The 17,201-nt window shown below is 41.5% G+C and overlaps 1 protein-coding gene and 1 long non-coding RNA gene across 6 annotated transcripts in view; both read right to left on the bottom strand.

Annotated features, from left to right (window-relative positions):
- Positions 1-17,201, bottom strand: part of KIF13A (kinesin family member 13A) — a 217,877-nt gene that overhangs the window by 111,348 nt on the left and 89,328 nt on the right. For all 5 annotated transcript variants that reach the window (XM_083187859.1, XM_083187862.1, XM_083187860.1 and 2 more), the window contains exon 4: positions 1,583-1,643. In XM_083187859.1, the coding sequence (XP_083043985.1) occupies positions 1,583-1,643 (61 nt within the window). The remainder of the gene's footprint in view (positions 1-1,582; positions 1,644-17,201) is intronic.
- LOC146079526 (uncharacterized) lies at positions 6,374-8,811 on the bottom strand. The gene is made up of 3 exons (XR_014474587.1): positions 8,170-8,811; positions 7,576-7,693; positions 6,374-6,728 (listed from the first exon to the last, which is right to left on the bottom strand). It is a non-coding gene; the product is annotated as an uncharacterized LOC146079526 (long non-coding RNA).

Raw genomic sequence — 17,201 nt, 5'->3', positions numbered from 1 at the left:
CAGACCCCACCAACAGCAATTTTCCCTCCTCATGTAGTATTAAATTCACCCCAAAGGCCGTTTGTGAGCGATATTTTTAATAAAACGTGTAATGTGTACACTCAGTAACACCCCTGTTTACCAATATCAATTATTATGTATGATCAATTCGTTCACCCGATGCCAATATTGTTAACAATATGCAACTTGGGAGACGGCACCATTTTCACAACCCTAGTTATGGTCTCGTTTCCCACTGAAAAGGTTAGACTCAGGATGAACTCGTAGAGTTATTATACAAATTGGAAGAGGAACTGCATCAGTTTTCAAAGATGGCAGGTGCTAGAATGAACACTATGAAATGTCAGCAAGTTTATTTAAGTAAATAAGAGGAAAGTTCAGACCAAAGCAAGAGAAAAAGTGCTAATCATATATACCCCACAGTGATTATGGCTTATACAGAGCTCTGTGCAGCGCAACAGATCTAAAAGATCTTAATATGTATAGTTTAGAGCAGAGAAGGGAAAGGGGGACATGATAGAAACTTTCAAATATATCAAGGGTTTTTACCAAGGTACAGGTGGGAGACATTCTTCACAGGAAGAGGAGCAACAGAACACGAGGACATGCACTGAAACTAGAGATAGGAAGATTCAGGGGAAATTTGAGGAATAATTACTTCACAGAAAGGGTAGTGGATAAGTGGAATAGCCTCCCATCAGAGGTGGTAGAGGCGAATACAGTAGAGCAATTTAAACATGCTTGGGATAGGCATATTGGTATCCTTACAAAAAAAATAAGGATCAAATATGGTTTGAGGTAACATGTTTAAAAAAGGGGCAGACGAGATGGGCCAAGTGGTTCTTATCTGCCGTCAAATTCTATGTTTCTATGTAACAGAGACCGTATGCAATGCTTTGTTCTAGAATCTGCAAAGTGTGAAATATACAAGGAGGAGCTCTCTACAGCAGGTGCGGCCGACCTGTGGCTCTCCAGATGTTGTGAAACTACAAATCACAGCATAACATCTCACCAAACAGCTGATAAAGCATGCTGGACTTGTAGTTTCACAACAGCTGGAGGTTGGCCTAGCATGTTCTATACAGTCTAAAAATATAATAAAATAATAACCAGAACCCAGTTGTTTTTTTATAGGCAACGTCTCCATCTGTGCTAATCTGCCCAGTGTTGGACTGGCTCACAGGAGTACAGGGGACCCCCCACCCCTCATATGTTCTGTTGCCTGGAGCCCCTCCCCCTTCTCTAAGAATCAGGTTCTGGATTGTGCATTTGAATGAGATATTATGCATATTTTACATTATACTGCACATGAGTATGGTGTATTTTGTACAGTGCATTCCACTTAATAATCTAGTACATTATCATACATACACTAGCAGTATTTACTGTTTATATATTTTTATCAAGGCCCCCAGACCATGCAATAATGGATAGCCAGGCCACTACTACTGCATTTCCTCAGTGTACCCTTCATGCCCAGTCCGACACTGCACCTGCCTATCTTCAGTACATATTTGGCGAATTCTAATGAGCCCCATTATACACAGCCCCCCTAACGTGAACTGTAAGCTAAAAACCTTACCTGCATATTTCGAAGTGTTCGTCTCATCCATTGACCAGAAACAGTAATCAAATGCAAACACCTGTGAAGAAAGAAAAAAAAACAAGCGACAATGAATTTTTTTTTTAAGTATATTCTAGAAACCATTTTTTTTTTTAATTCAGTATTTTTTATTGAAATTTTTGTGAATATACATAAAACCAAAGACACCCGAACATATGGGAGAGCAGTTAGGGCAACAATATCATATACAGGAGATTCAGAGCGGCAAATTTTAGCAATACAGAAGTCTCTAAATACGATGGCGGTGGCTAGCACGCCGCCTGGGTAAAAGTAAATAAGTAAAATAAGTAATAAGTAAAATGAATCCCAAAACAAACCTACCCCAAATCCCCCCACCCTGTATAACCTTTCCCCAATTTAAGCATACCTGGAGCCCCTAACCAACTAACCCCTACCCTGCTAACTAAACTATATAATTAAAACTATGCTAACTTAAATATTCCTTACTCCCACGATAAAGAAAGTAGTAAACCAGTGGTTGTTATCTAGATCAATAGGATATCCAGATACCCATCAGGATATAAACATCTACATCATAGCTATCTACACCAATCTAGTTAACCCCTTCGAAAATAGATACAGGGCCAGATTCTCTAAGCTTCAAAAGTGATAACATGGAGAGTGATAAACAGCCAGCCAATCAGCTCCTACCTGCCATGTCACAGACTGTGTTTGAAAAATGTCAGACAGGAGCTGATTGGCTAGCTGTTTATCACTCTCCATGTTATCACTTTTGAAGCTTAGAGAATTTGGCCCATAATCTGATTGGTTTCCCATAGCATTATCCCATCGTCAATAGAACTCCCATCTTAGTAAATAAACCCCTGAGTTTCTGTTCCCAAAGTTGCCTTTGATACTGGGGGCACTGCTTTGTAGATGCTGTGCCTCCAATGTTTCCCGTTTGTTCTCATATACATTATGCTATTAAAGCCTGACACAGGTGAAAAAGTCATGGGTATGAGGGGCAAAGTCAAAGTGAAATAATCCCCTTTAAGACAAATCCTGACTTTTGATGATTATTCACCTGTACAAAACAATTGAATTGCGATAGAGATTGGGCCAGATTATTATTATCTTATATAGCGCAGCAGATTCCGTTGCGCTTTACAATAGTAGACAGTGATAAAACAAACTGGGTAACAACAGAAAGACTTAGAGGTAAGAGGGCCCTGCTGCAAGCTTATATTCTATAGGGACATAGGAGGGAAAAACAAGGACAGGCACCAGTAATAGCATAGCAGTTACAAGTCCAGAAGGGAAGCTATATAATACATAAGTGCCTCAGAGGGTTATGCATATGGGACTTAAATATGATAGGCTTGCCTAAAGAGGTGAGTTTTCAGGGATCGCTTGAAAATATGGAGGCTAGTGGCGGTATTAATACCGCTACTAGTTCCCGTCTGCCGCAGGGACCTCCGCTGATGAAAGCATATCCGCTGCTGGGACCCCGCTGCCATAGGTCGTGCCGTGGGTGCTCCCCACCTTCCATGGGTGCTCAGGCCCCGGAGCACCCACGGTTTTGGCGCCTATGCTCCTACATGTCATGTCACAACCTGTGATTGAGAAATGTCAGGTAGGAGCTGATTGGTTAGTTGTTTATCACTCTCCATTTTATCACATTTGAAGCTTAGTGCATCTGGCTCAATTAGCCTATTTTCAGAAGCACTGCAATAAGTTGATAGCAGAGTCGTTCAAAAAAAGGATGACTAAATTGAGATCGCTAAGGTACCAGTCCCAAATTCTCTGCCAGCATCACTGACTAGAGACTTCATGGAGGCCTACATCATGCATAAGAATTAACCATTCATTAAAGCGCTTACAAAATCTAACATTTTGCTGGCACCGTGATTTCTCTGAATTTTTTATCAAATAAAAACCTCATGTATCAAATAAAAACCTTATGTGTTTAAATATCAACACTGTTCAACATAATTATCTATTATGCTCAGTCTCCAGCAACATTGAAAGAGGCAATGAATAACCTGCAATTATTCTAGGGCAGTATATAATGGCCGCATCTTTAAATAAAGTTAGATTGTGACATGTGCAAACAAATGTAAAGATTGCTGTAGCTGACCAGCAAAGGCAACAGAACTTTGTATCAAAAGGGTAAAGAAAAATCCAAGGAAAAAGAAGCAGCAAGTATTGTGAAAGCAAACAAGATGGCTTTTAAGGAGATACAGGTTGAGTATCCCGTATCCGAATATCCGTTATCTGAATTATTCCGAAAACCATACATTCCAGAAAGTGAACCAAAACATTTTTTTTTGCTAAAAACTTACTGGGGACATCTGTAACAGCACTACTGAGGACATGGTATGTAACTGGCACTATATATGTGCAAGACAATGATTGCTTGGCATTTAAATTCAGTGCCTGATGCTGCTTTCCCACTGCCTACCCGGGTAAAGACCCGTTTTTTTTAAACGTGTCTTTACCCGGGTAATAGCCACAAATGCCCCTTTCCCACTGCAGGCTTTACACGGTAAAATGCCGTTTTTATAGCCTTTTTAAATGGCTAGAGCTGCTTAGGGAAAGCTCCAGGTTGCTTTACACGGGTAACAAATACCGGTATTTGTTACCCGTGTAAAAAGCAGTGTTTTTACCGTGTAAGAGGCGTTTTTTTGGCGATGGGAAAGGGTTTTAAACGGTATTTTGAAATAATAATAAAGGTTAAGAACATGATTGGTGCATGTGACGTTTTTACAGTCACCACATACAGGAAGTTATCACGAGCAGACAGCACAAGGAAGAGCAACACGTTTTCAGATTTTATTTAATAATGCGGCAGATGACTGGCACAGTGAAAGATGCTGCCATATACAAAAATATATGCTCTATGATGGCAGCATCAGGCTTTGACAAAAACTGCACCCAAATTATTAATAAGCTTAAAGCATTGAGTTGCCAATTCCATTCAGTTCTGGACCACAACCGAAACCGTAGCGGCTCTGCCCGTAAGGAGTGGCAGTACTTTGAACAGTGCATGAGTGTGTTTGGCCATTCAGCCACTCCACGTGCATTGTCGTCTAGCATTGCAGCATGTGAATCTCGCCAGGTACCGGTGCATGAAGGTGCAGCGTCGGTTTCGCCAGAAACATTACCCCCACCTGTGGAACCAGCCCAGTCCACATCATCCACACCCTGTTGTAATGATGACCTGCAACAACCTGCTGACACCGAAGACATCCCTGAAACACCAACCCAGGACGTGGAAGGTAATCAGGCAGGAGCCACCCAGGAGCCATCAATTGTAGAGCCCACTCCACTACGTGGCAATAGTAAGTACAACCCCATCATCCCAAGGCTGTGGTTATTTTTGAGAAGCCCAAAATGTCGACAGTCAAAATGTTAACATGGGTCACGGTCGACGTGGGACAATGTCGGCAGGTCATTTGGACAACACAAGCATTAGGGCGGCATGCACATGTCGCACAAATGACCGGTCGACCATGTACCATGTGGACCTTGACCTATGTCAACCGTTCATCCTGTGGACCCCGTGGTGTCTACCTTGTGTATGTCGATTTTGATGGTGTTGCCAAAATGAACCACACAATACAAAGGTGTGTAACTTTATAAAAACAAAAGGTGCACAGTCCAAAAGGTACACTGCACTAGGTTGACAGGCTGTAATGGTCGACATGGGTATGCCAACAGGTCAACAATCCACTGTGTAAATTGATGGTGGGTTTGCGGTGCATGCCTTTATTTAGGGTCTCCATGGGTGTAGGCCATAATCAATTTTGCTTACAAACAAAAGCTTTACATTAAATATAAAGTAATGTATTTTGTTATATGCCGACAGTTTACAATGTCCCCACAAGGAGACGAAGGCCGAACCGTACGGAGCAAACAGCTCGAACAATGACTGCTGTGCTTGGTGAACGTTTACAGGCAATGGATGCTGCAATGACCGATATTTGCATGCACAACAGGAAATGAACAATGCATTCCTTGCGCAATTGAATGATGACAACCTCACTTTTTTGCATGAAATGCACCGGAACCAATTGCAAATTGTTAAAGAAATGCATGAATTTTACAGTAACCAGCAAGCTCAAAATCAGGCCTTCCTAGTGTCTCTATTTCAGAGATTTATGCCACAGCAGCATAATTACCCAATGCCACCTCCTCCTTATCCGCAATACGGTCATTCCTCTGTCTATGACCCTTCACACACCACACACTTCCAACCTCTACCTGCTCAATTTAGGCATGTTCCTCATCCCAACCCTCCACCTTCTTCACGGGATTCCTCCCATCCTCCACCTACTGACCTTCCCCAAAACCACACCTATACTAACCCTGAAGATATGTGTTCTCCACATGCTGATCCGCCGTCTTCAGGGGACAACCCACGCGATGACACAACATATACAGTTTTAAACTGAATTACTCCATTTGAGCAATGAAACCATTTGTATTTTTAAATATTGCTAAAGTTGTACTTTTATAGTTTTTACTTAAGGTTTACAGGACATGTTTTGTCCCCTTATAAAAAGTTGAAGGCTATACCTTCAGGTGTTAAAAATGTTTGCGTGTGTTATTTCAAATAGGGATTATAGATACAGTAGACTTGAAACTTCTTTATTTTGGATTATAGATACAGTAGACTTGAAACTTCTTTAAACTGTGAACAACAACAATAGACAACAATAAAAATAATTTAACGTAGCAAAGACTGAAGGTTATCCACTATGGTAGACCTTATCTGCTCTGCATTAGAAGATCCATCACCCATGTAGCTGTCCGTATCCGGGGCAGGGTAAACTGTTGACTCCTGAACAATCCACTCCGGAAGGAATTCTTCCTGATGCAGTTCACATAGATTATGTAGGATACAACACGCGGCCACTATTTTAGGCATATTTTCTAAATCCACATCATTACGCTTCAAGAGACAGCGCCATCGTCCTTTGAGACGTCCAAAAGCATTCTTAACTACCATTCGTGCAGAGCTGAGGCTGTGAGAATACTGGATTTGGTTGGGCGTCAGTGTAGCATGTTGCGTAAACCCCTTCATGAGCCATCTTCTCAAGGGGTAAGCTGCGTCTCCAATGATGTGAACTGGAATTTCAACACCTTCCAAAATTTTAGACTTCTAAACACAATACAAAAAAAGGGTTAGGATTATTTGGAATATGAACAGCATTATCTCTCATTCATGAGGGGCAGGCACATGTGAACATTTGGAGCATTTTTTCCAGAACTGTTTTGTTGCAATAGACACGTGAAACAGATCTGTTCCTGGGCTTCCTTTGTAATGTATGATTGCCATCATCTGTGGTGACACATTTATTATCAATTACCTAGCTCCCTACAGGTGCTGGCAATCATACATTACCAGGGAAGTCCTGAGAGAACTTTTGGAGAGGCCAGGCAATGGTGTTATTTCATCATGCATGCTGTACCTGAGGCTATGTTTTTGACATCCAGCAGGAAATGCAGTGCTGCCACATACTACCCTTTTCCATTATTTACAGTAGTGGTTTAAATCCTCAGTCCTCAAGGACCCCAACAGTGCACGTTTCACATATCTCCATACACAATCCAAGGTTAAAAACTTAGCTGCACCTGTCAGCTTTTAAAATCGGTTAGTGACTAATTTGTGCACCTGTGCACATGCCCTGTGACCTTCACAACCTGCACTCTTGCGGGTTATGGAGGACCGAGGCTAGTAACCACTGCTATAGAGCACCGAAAATTAACCATACCATATTGTTTCCATTGAACAGCTCAGGTATATCTGAATTGCATGATTGTCATTAACCTTTGCATATAATTACCCCTCACATAAATAAGTTCAAAAACACAGGTGAGGTCAATCTTAACAGAGAATACAGGATCGCTGGACAGCGAAAGATATATTCACATCAATTTGTATTATAAAGTAACGCAGGTTTTGCCTTATAAAATTTGTCATAAGCATTTTCACAGTTTATACATACATCTCTGGGAAAAAGCCATCCCGCTTGCATCTCCTCCGCAACACGAAACAGGTCGGAATTTGCAAGCACCCGGGCATCATGGGAACGTCCGGGTCATCCGATAAATACATCTGTGAAGCTAGAATATAAACAGAAATTTTTAATATAAATCTGTTAAAGGTATAGAGTCCATTGGCTGGCGTAAAGATGGTCAACATTAATTGGACACCATGCACTTACAACGACATATATTTAGGTCAACATGGCTATAGGTCATCATGGGTAATTTGAAGATTGCATTATGGCTATATGGGTTTGTTTAATATTTTTACAAGCGCCGTGCTGACAGGCTTTATTTCATGCACTAGGGCGAGGAGGGAGATAAAAACATGTGCGTAGCGTAGCAAGACAACGTGCCCCATGCATGGCGAGCGTAGTAAGCTATGCAAGGGCCTGAGGTACAATGTTTTCCAATGTCCATGTTGACTGTGTCGACATTAGTTTTAAAAAACCTGGCAAAAACAATCAAAAACACAAAATGTCAAACAAAATTGGGGAACCGACTGCGTATAGACACCTGTTTTTAAGATACAGTACCTTAACAAATATACTTACCAATACTTGTGGTCGACAACAGCTTGCAGGATTATCGAATGCCAGCCCTTGCGGTTATGGTAATCCGCAGGATTGTCTCGTGGAGAAATTATTGGGATGTGCGTTCCGTCTATTGCTCCTGCACATTGCGGGTAGCCACGCGAAATGAAACCAAGAATGGTCTCATCTAACCGGGTGCCTTGCGGTAGCCGAATATATTGCGAATAAAGAATGTCCAGCAAAGCTCCTGTTACTTGATGAACTATCTTGCACACGGTAGAAATACCTACTCCAAACAGGCACGATATTGAACGATATTCCCCTGGAGTGGCGTACCACCACAGAGCGATCGCAAGCCTCCTGCTTGGCTCTATCGGGTTACGAAAATTGGTGGTTGCTCTACTGAGTGCTGGCGACAAAAGTCCCAAAAGATGATGGAATGTCGCACGAGACATTCGGAAATTAGCTTTCCATTGCACTTCCTCGAAGTTCATTACACTGCGCATAAACACCTCACCACTCGGACGTGCACGGGTCCATAAACTTCGTTCGCTAGCAACATTCAGGCCGGTAATGCTGTTCATCATAACAGCAATATAACACCTCCTCCTGTGCTGGTATTGTAGTCTGGAAAGGTGTGTGTCATGCAAATAGTTCTGCATTCTCCAGAGTCACAGAAAAATGATGCAGTATTCTCCTTCTCCTTAATGTGCTCCATCTTCTGCGAATCAAGCAGCAGATCATAAGAGCTTTAAACAGCAGATCACATGGTGAATCCAGCAGCATATCTGCAGAAACAACCTCAGCAGAGACATGTGCTTGGTCTGCCATTATTGTAGCACTGAGCACACCACTCCCTACCCCCTCCTTTTCTGCTCTAAAAACGTCATCAGTGTGGGCCTGTGGGTCAATTTTTAATTACAGGCAAGGTTTTACTTTCGTGTTTAAACGTGTTGCTTTTTCTTTACACGGGTAAGTGTGAATGGGACAAAAACGGCTTTTAAACGTTATTTTAACGTTTAAAAGCTGCAGTGGGAAAGGGTCTTTAAACCCTTTCCCATCGCCAAAAAAACGGCTCTTACACGGTAAAACCACTGCTTTTTACACGGGTAACAAATACCGGTATTTGTTACCCGTGTAAAGCAACCTGGAGCTTTCCCACTGCAGCTCTAGCCGTTTAAAAAGGCTAAAAAAACTGCATTTTACCGTGTAAAGCCTGCAGTGGGAAAGGGGCATGAGATTGTACACAAACTTTGTATCACGTTTTGAAACCTTGTTTTATGCACAAATAAAATATATTTGTGTTTATATCAAGTGTTTGATGTATATGTACAACATAAATGCAAGATACCTCAAGATACATCATTGAAATATTAAAATATTCCGAAATACGGAATAATCCGTTATCCAAAATTCTCCTGACCCCGAGTATTTTGGATAAGGGATACTCAACCAGTATAAGCAGATGCAAAAACAATGAAGATGGAGAGATGTATTTTCTTGCAACAGAAGTAGACTAGGGTTGACGTAATACTGTGCGATTTTTTGGGGGGGACAAAAAAGGCCAAAATCGCATGTTTACCGCTAAACGCATATGTAATATTGTGCGATTTGTGATAAATCTCGCACCTTTTGCCACAACCCATTAAAAAAAAAAATCGCATCCAGATATTTTATCAAAGAAGAAAACAAAATCACTAATGTAATAGACAGCTTAAAAAAAATGTCACATGTGCAGTTTTAAGACCAAGCCAGAAAATCACTTGCGTTTCTGGTGATTTTGTTGTAATGGAAATGTCGAACTTTTTCGTAATGGGAGACAGACTATTTTACAGAAAGAATTATGCACAGATCTCAATGATATGTGTATAATTCTAGGAAACTTTGCTTGCCAGAACCAGGTCTATTATTCTGGTGATTGTTGGTAATGTTTAGGGTGCAATTTGAAAAATAAGTCACAAAAAAATCGCAAGAAAACACAAGTCATTTCTGGCTTGTTCTTAAAAAGTCACACCCTATTACATGTGCGAATTTCATGAGAAAATCGCAGATGTGACATGTGCAATATGGTGCCATTTACATCTCGCCCTAAGAAGGTAATTACAGTAGATGTGTAAAGTCATAAGCTGAGGACAAAATGGCCCAGTCAGTGGGTAAAGGAGGCAAAACTTTTTTTTTAGGTATATAAGTGAAAGGAGTAAATGAAATGGCTAAAAATTATGGAGGTTATTCTGCCAAACGTGCGTACGTTCACTATTAGCGTACGCTCTCCGTACGCGGCCGTTGGGGTTAAGTCCACCCACAACTCAGCCGCATACGTACGGGCAGAAACAACGTCGAAGGGGAGTGGCGTACAATTGAGCGTACGCCAACGTACACGGACGGACCAGCCCTTACACTCCGACAACTGGCGTACAACAGAGCGTACGCCACCGTTTACGGACGTCTCTCGTCCGTCTTCCCACCGACTTCTTGCGGCTATCTGAGCGTACGCCAGCTTGCACGGACGGGTCCCTATTGTTTTCAATAGAAAACTCGGCTTATGTCACCGCTCGTGAGAGTGAGCGTACGTCCGTGCACGCTGGCATACCCTTCACATATATGGACCTGCAAATCTTGCCTTTCAACTAGAATTATGAAAATTAATTAATTGATTGAATTAATTAATGTGCAAAATAGTGGGCATGGGCTTAAAACATTGCTGAAACATCCTTTGTAGGTGTTAGATGTGGTTTATGTTATTGTATCATAAATACAAAACCTATGTTTGTATTAGAGTGAACACGTTGACACATGTCGACTTGTGTAGATTGAGTGTGCTACTGTGTAAAGTCTATGAAAGCACGTAGTGAATGTGTCTAACTGTTTAACAAATACCTACCTTAGCATATATAAGCAGGTCTTAAAAAGATTCTTACCTTAAATTAAACAAACCTTTAAATGTCGAGAAGTATAGAAAGATAAGCTTCCAATGTGTTTGAGTGCTGTGTGTGGCTTGCAGGTAGTGAAATCATGGTTTGGACTTAATAGACTGCAGCATTGCTTATTACATTCAGGTGTATGTGTTTGAGTAGTAATCAGCGTAAATTAGCAAACCCAGGCGCACGCAGGCATGCGGTATCTGTAGGGGTGGTCTGAGCTGGCGGTTGGCGGCCGCCTGTTTTGTGTCCGAAATGAACGGTGCTTTAGGCGATCGTGCGGTAGTAGCACCGCTCATTTTTGGTGCACACCCCCGTGTACGCCCATATTTACGCCCATTTTCCCTCATTATTTCGGCCGCTCCCCTCAACACGCCCCTATGCCGCCCCCAATGCCCGTACTCTCGCGTACAGGTTTTTTCGCACGGAGAGACCCGTCCGTAAGCGTTGTGGAGTGTTCGCGCCTGCGCATTAGCGAATGTACGCATGCGCAGATCATGAAAAACCCCGGGACGTACGCGTACGGCCCGGCCGCACCAACCAGAATAAGGCCCTAAGACTGGGAGTCTTGTTGAGGAAAGACACTGTAATAGCAGATCATCATAATAGTTATATTTGCTCAATATTCACTACTGAAAGAGAGGGGAAGGGGCCACAGTTAAAGTGCAGGAATATTCAGAAAAATGAAATGTATACAATTTACAGAGAAGGTCCTAACCAAACTCCAAAAACTAAAAGTTTATAAACTAATGGGGCCAGATATGATACATCCAAGAATACTTATAAAGCGGAAAGGGGAGCTTAGAGCACCATTGATAGATTTATTCAGTCAGTTGCTACAGAAGTAATTCCAGAGTACTGGAAAATAGCCAACATAGTACCACTGCACAAAAGTGGGAGCAAGGAAGAGTGTACCAGTGTATGTTTTCACGCTTCATCAAACCACCTAGTTTCCAGTGCCCACCCCAGTCACAGCCGGGAACACAGAACTCTCCGGTGCTGACACCAACATTCTGTGAACCGCATAGAAGTAGAGAAAACATAGTTTATATTTTACAGAGTGATAGCAGCTTAGGCATTTCAGAGAGCACCAGAGCATGTGCTTATTAGGGGTATACACCCACATGCAAGTCCAAATTATAGTCTTTATTATATCATATTAAAAACATTGAATATGAAGGCAGATAAGAACCATTCAGCCCATCTAGTCTGCCCCATTTTAAATCATATTGTTACCTCAAACCCTATTTGATCCTTACTTATTTGTAAGGGTATCCGTATGTTTATCCCATGCATGTTTAAATTGCAATACTGTCTTAGCCTCTACCACCTCTGATGGGAGGCTATTCCACTTGTCCACTATACTTGGGAGCCGGTGAGGGGTAGCTGGTCTGGGAACAAGTAGTGACCTCTGCTGGTGATGGTTAGATGCGACTCAACCGCGGAGATGGAATTAGCTGGAAGGGAATCTGGCAGATGGAGGGTTAACCAGCAAGCAAGTCTATAGTAGCAGCAGCAGGTCACAGGTGGAGAGAACACTGGAGTGCAGAATAGTCTGGAGCCTAGGAACTCTGACACTGGAGACAAGCACACAGGGAACAGAACAGTTGTTTAAGGCAATTTGGAATGCAGGGAGCATTGCTTATATCCCCCTTGCTTGTATGTGATTGGCTGCAAGCCGTAGCATCAATCAAACCAGAAAGTTCCTGTATACGCCTTGATTAAGTGACCAGGTGTACAGGTCAGAGATCACAGTCAGTGCGATTAGAGCAGCCTGTCAGCTGACCACAGATGTCATGGCGGCACCCATGCAGCGAGGGATCAGCATGAAATCAGCGTGGGATGCCGACTAGGCCACGGGATGACACAGGGAATGGGCTGCGGCCAGGGGAAACACTGGCAGGTATTCAATGCTGTGGGCGAGCAGCGACAGCTCTCACCGTCAAAGAAGTCAAAAAAGGATCCTCCTCACACTCCTCACACTCACTCCTCCAACATGTTTCGAAGTTAAAGAACATTTTCCTTGAAAAAGAAGTTCATTAACTTCGAAATGTTGGAGGAGTGAGTGTGAGGAGGATCCTTTTTTGACTTCTTTGACGGTGAGAGGAACTTTTACAGCTGGATACCCAGGTTCATCCTATTTAACATCTTGTGAGCTGGACTGTTTTTGATTCACCTGATCTGAGGTATAAATGTATCCTGCTCTTTTATGTATTTTAACTGTTATGAATCAATACATTTTTGGTACCGCACCATTGGATTCTTTTTCCTTCTTGTTACATTGGAAAGGGGATCGAAAAGGAAAGAAACCTTTATGCGTGTGTTTAAGATGGTGCTAATGTAATCTTATGTGAGCATCAGTATCCTATTCTTTTGATGTTCTGCCTATCATCTTTATTGGATTGAAAGACACCTTTATATGTTTATCTGCATTTTGTGACATGTAAGATAAATGTAAGCACGTATACACATATCTGCACTGTGGTGTACTTTTTGGAGATTTCCGGGTCCTTTGTTGACAACACAGGTGACATCTACCTTCAAGGGTGAAAGAAAGATACCTTTATAGGCTTTATTTCATGCTCTACAGGTAAGCATCTAGTAGTGAAAACTTCCTAAATAAGTTTCGTTGTTTTGACAAAAAACAGTAACCACATTCTATTGTATCCTTCTTTTACATGCTAAATAGTGGGGAATATCTTTGAGGATTCACGTGAAGAGAACCGTTTAAAAAGGAAAAAAATATTCTTTTTTTTGGAACTTTCAGCGCAGGACTTTGTCATCTGTTTTTTCTTTTATATATAATATAAATAGTCAGTGAAACATATAACAATTGAGGCATAGAGGTTTAGTGGATTAATTTAATTGTAAATGGCACATGTGTTCATCCAAGGACAAAGCCATCTGAAACTGGACGCACACAATAATTACCTGAAATATGGAATCAGAAAGAGGGAGGAAGAATCAGGGGAAATTTGAGGAAAAATTACTTCACAGAAAGGGTAGTGGATACGTGGAATAGCCTCCCATCAGAGGTGGTAGAGGCAAATAAAGTAGAGCAAGTTAAAAATGCTTGGGATAAGCATATTGATATTGTTACAAAGAAATAAGGACTAAATATAGTTTGAGGTAACATGTTTAAAAAAGGGGAAGACTAGATGGGCCAAGTGGTTCTTATCTGCCGTCACATTCTATGTTTCTATGTAAAATCGGTTACAGATTTGGAAAGCGCCCAGAGATCTTATGAATAGCATTTGGAGCTGTGGAGGAGAGAAAAACACTTTTTTTTTTTTAAAGCAGCAGTCTGAGAGGAAAATCTCATAATATGACCTGCAACACTGAGTGAGAGTCACACAAGAATTCCATTGTTCCAGTACTGAACACTGGCTGAGCCAGCGGATGAGAAGCTCTAACAAAGCACCACAAGCCCAGAGGTCACTTCAGATCATAATTGTGTTTGATTGAAAATCACAGCTACTTCTATTACTGTAACATAGTCATTAATGGTATAGTTATGACTGTAGTTACATACAGAGTGTTAGACGACTATTTTAACACAAGAATCTAACAAACAGTGTCCCCTAGGTAGATTATAGGAGTAGCGGTCAACGAGGGACCCCTTCATAATGCCCCAGCCATTGCCCCTGTGCTGGCTCCAGCAGTATCGCAATGTATTACATCACGTCTGTTGCTGGGAGACCTTTCCCAAGACCAATGGCAGCGTAGAGGCCTATGCTGTCTGCAAGGGGTATAGTGGTGGCAGCAGTTGTGTGGATGGGGTTGTCAAACTACAGATGTTGAATTACAGATGTCTAAGGAGCTATAAAAAAAAAATGATTAGAACCCTTCCATATAATAATCTTCAGAGACACCTCAGAGAGGGATAAAACCGCCATCCTGGTGAAATATGTTTATCCAGAAATAATAACTACTAGATCATTTCAAACTTCACACGGACATATAAAAAAGCATTTCATGAATAATGTAGCTGGGTTTTCACATCTATAAGGCAAACCTCATGCCAGGGAGGTGGCTAACGCAACATATTATTCCAAGTTTAAAGCAAGAACAATCCAATGGCAATATTACTTCACTACAAGCTGTCAGACACACAACCCTCCTGCTAGATGGGTTTACGGTTTTTATAGGTAAGGTCAACACATCTCTGTTCTAATGGGACTTGTTTGAAGACTGAATTACCTGTCTGTGTGCCAAGGTATTTCTACTTGGTTAATTAATCACATGCTGGTGTTTGAGGTCAGAAAAATGTTTTAAACTGACCATATCTAAATAAAGGCTGGTACGTGTGTATTATCACGGCACCCATCGCATCGCATACCACTAAATAGGGTATGCGATGGTATGCAATGCGATTTTCACGTGAAAAAGGCAAAATGTAAAATTAAATATCGCATCACATGCCAGCAAATGGCATGCGATGCGATCGCATGCGATTTTTAATTGTACAAGCACCCTGATGGGTGCATAATGTTAAATGCCCCCAGAATGTTAAACACGACCCCCACTATGAACGACAACCCGAAGCGTGGCGAGCGCAGCGAGCTCGCAAGGGCCGGCGGTACGCGTCCTTCAACCTTTTCATATCTCCACTATCCACGTCAGCAGGGAGTTGATCTTAGATAGTGTGGCGAGCGCAGCGAGCCACCGAGCCCGAAGAGTGGCGAGCGCAGCGTGCCCCGCAAAGGGGACGCGGAATACATGTAAAGTCAACCGCGTCCCCTCGCGGGGCTTGCCACACTATATAGAATCAACTCCACACTGACATGTATAGTGGGGGTATGAAAAGGTCAGAGGACGCGTACTGCTGCGCTCGCCACGCTTCGGGTTGGCATTGATAGTGGGGGTAGCGTTGACAATGGGGGTGCATTTAACATTGAAAGCACCCATCAGAGTGCTTGTACTATTAAAAATCGGATCGCATGCGGTTATATCGCATGCGATGTACTAAGATCAACATCGTGGGCGCCGTGATAATACACAAGTACCTAAAGGCCTCCACAATTACATTTATACAATATTATTAATTAATACAGGTTGAGTATCCCGTATCCAAAATGCTCGGGACCAGGAGAATTTTGGATAACGGATTATTCCATATTTTGGAATATTTTAATATTTCAATGATGTATTTTGAAGTATCTTGCATGTATGCTGTATAAACACATAAAATACACACAAATATATTTTATTACCACATAAAATACACACAAATATATTTTATTTGTTCAAAAAGCAAGGTTTCAAAACATGAAACAAAATTTGTGTACTATCTCAGGCACTGAATTTGAATGCCAAGCAATAATTTTCTTGCACATATATAGTGCCAGTTACATATCATGTCACCAGTAGTGCTGTTACAAATGTCCCCAGTGAGTTTTTAGCAAAAAAAATATTTTTTTTTCACTTTCTGGAATGTATGGTTTTCGGAATAATTCGGATAACGGATACTCGGATACGGGATACTCAACCTGTACTATGTACAATTAGGTTATACAATTTTTTTTTTTTCAGAATTCAGCCCTATTAATCAACTAAACAGTTAATCAGCAAGGCAGAAAAATCATGGCACACAGACAAGCAAGTACTGAGAACAGAGTAAATCCATCTACTAGGAAAGTCGGGTATCCGACAGCTTGTAGGGATTGAATATTGGTGGCAGTGTGTTCCTGCTTTAATTAAAAACGGATTTATATGCTGCATTATCCAACTTCCTCTAGTATTGGCATTTGTTTTGTATATGTGAAAAACCAGCTACATTTTTATTCAAATGTTTTAAAAAAACATTTAATTAATCTGATTTCTGAATAAACGGTACTTCATCAGGATAGCGGATTCAATCATCCTGAAGATCACGCAGTGAATTTGCTTGAAAGGGAAAAGCTATAAGCTGCTTCTATATGCACACTGGAACAACATATATGGTTATAATGTCACAGTGTCTGGGTCATGGAAGTGAAACTGGGTGCAGATCAGCTCACAGAAAGACAATGTCTAAGTCAATAGTCAACACCAAAAGGTCAACATTGACCGACAGGGAAAAGGTCAACACTTAAAATGGTTGACATGAGTTTTTCAAATTTTTTTGGTGTCAATGTCAACCCCTAATTAGTGTAA

Source organism: Crinia signifera, chromosome 5, assembly GCF_055691185.1.
Source record: "Crinia signifera chromosome 5, ASM5569118v1, whole genome shotgun sequence".
Taxonomy (NCBI): Eukaryota; Metazoa; Chordata; class Amphibia; order Anura; family Myobatrachidae; genus Crinia; species Crinia signifera.
The sequence above is the reverse complement of the archived record's forward strand: the minus strand, read 5'-3'. Positions and strand labels throughout refer to the sequence as shown.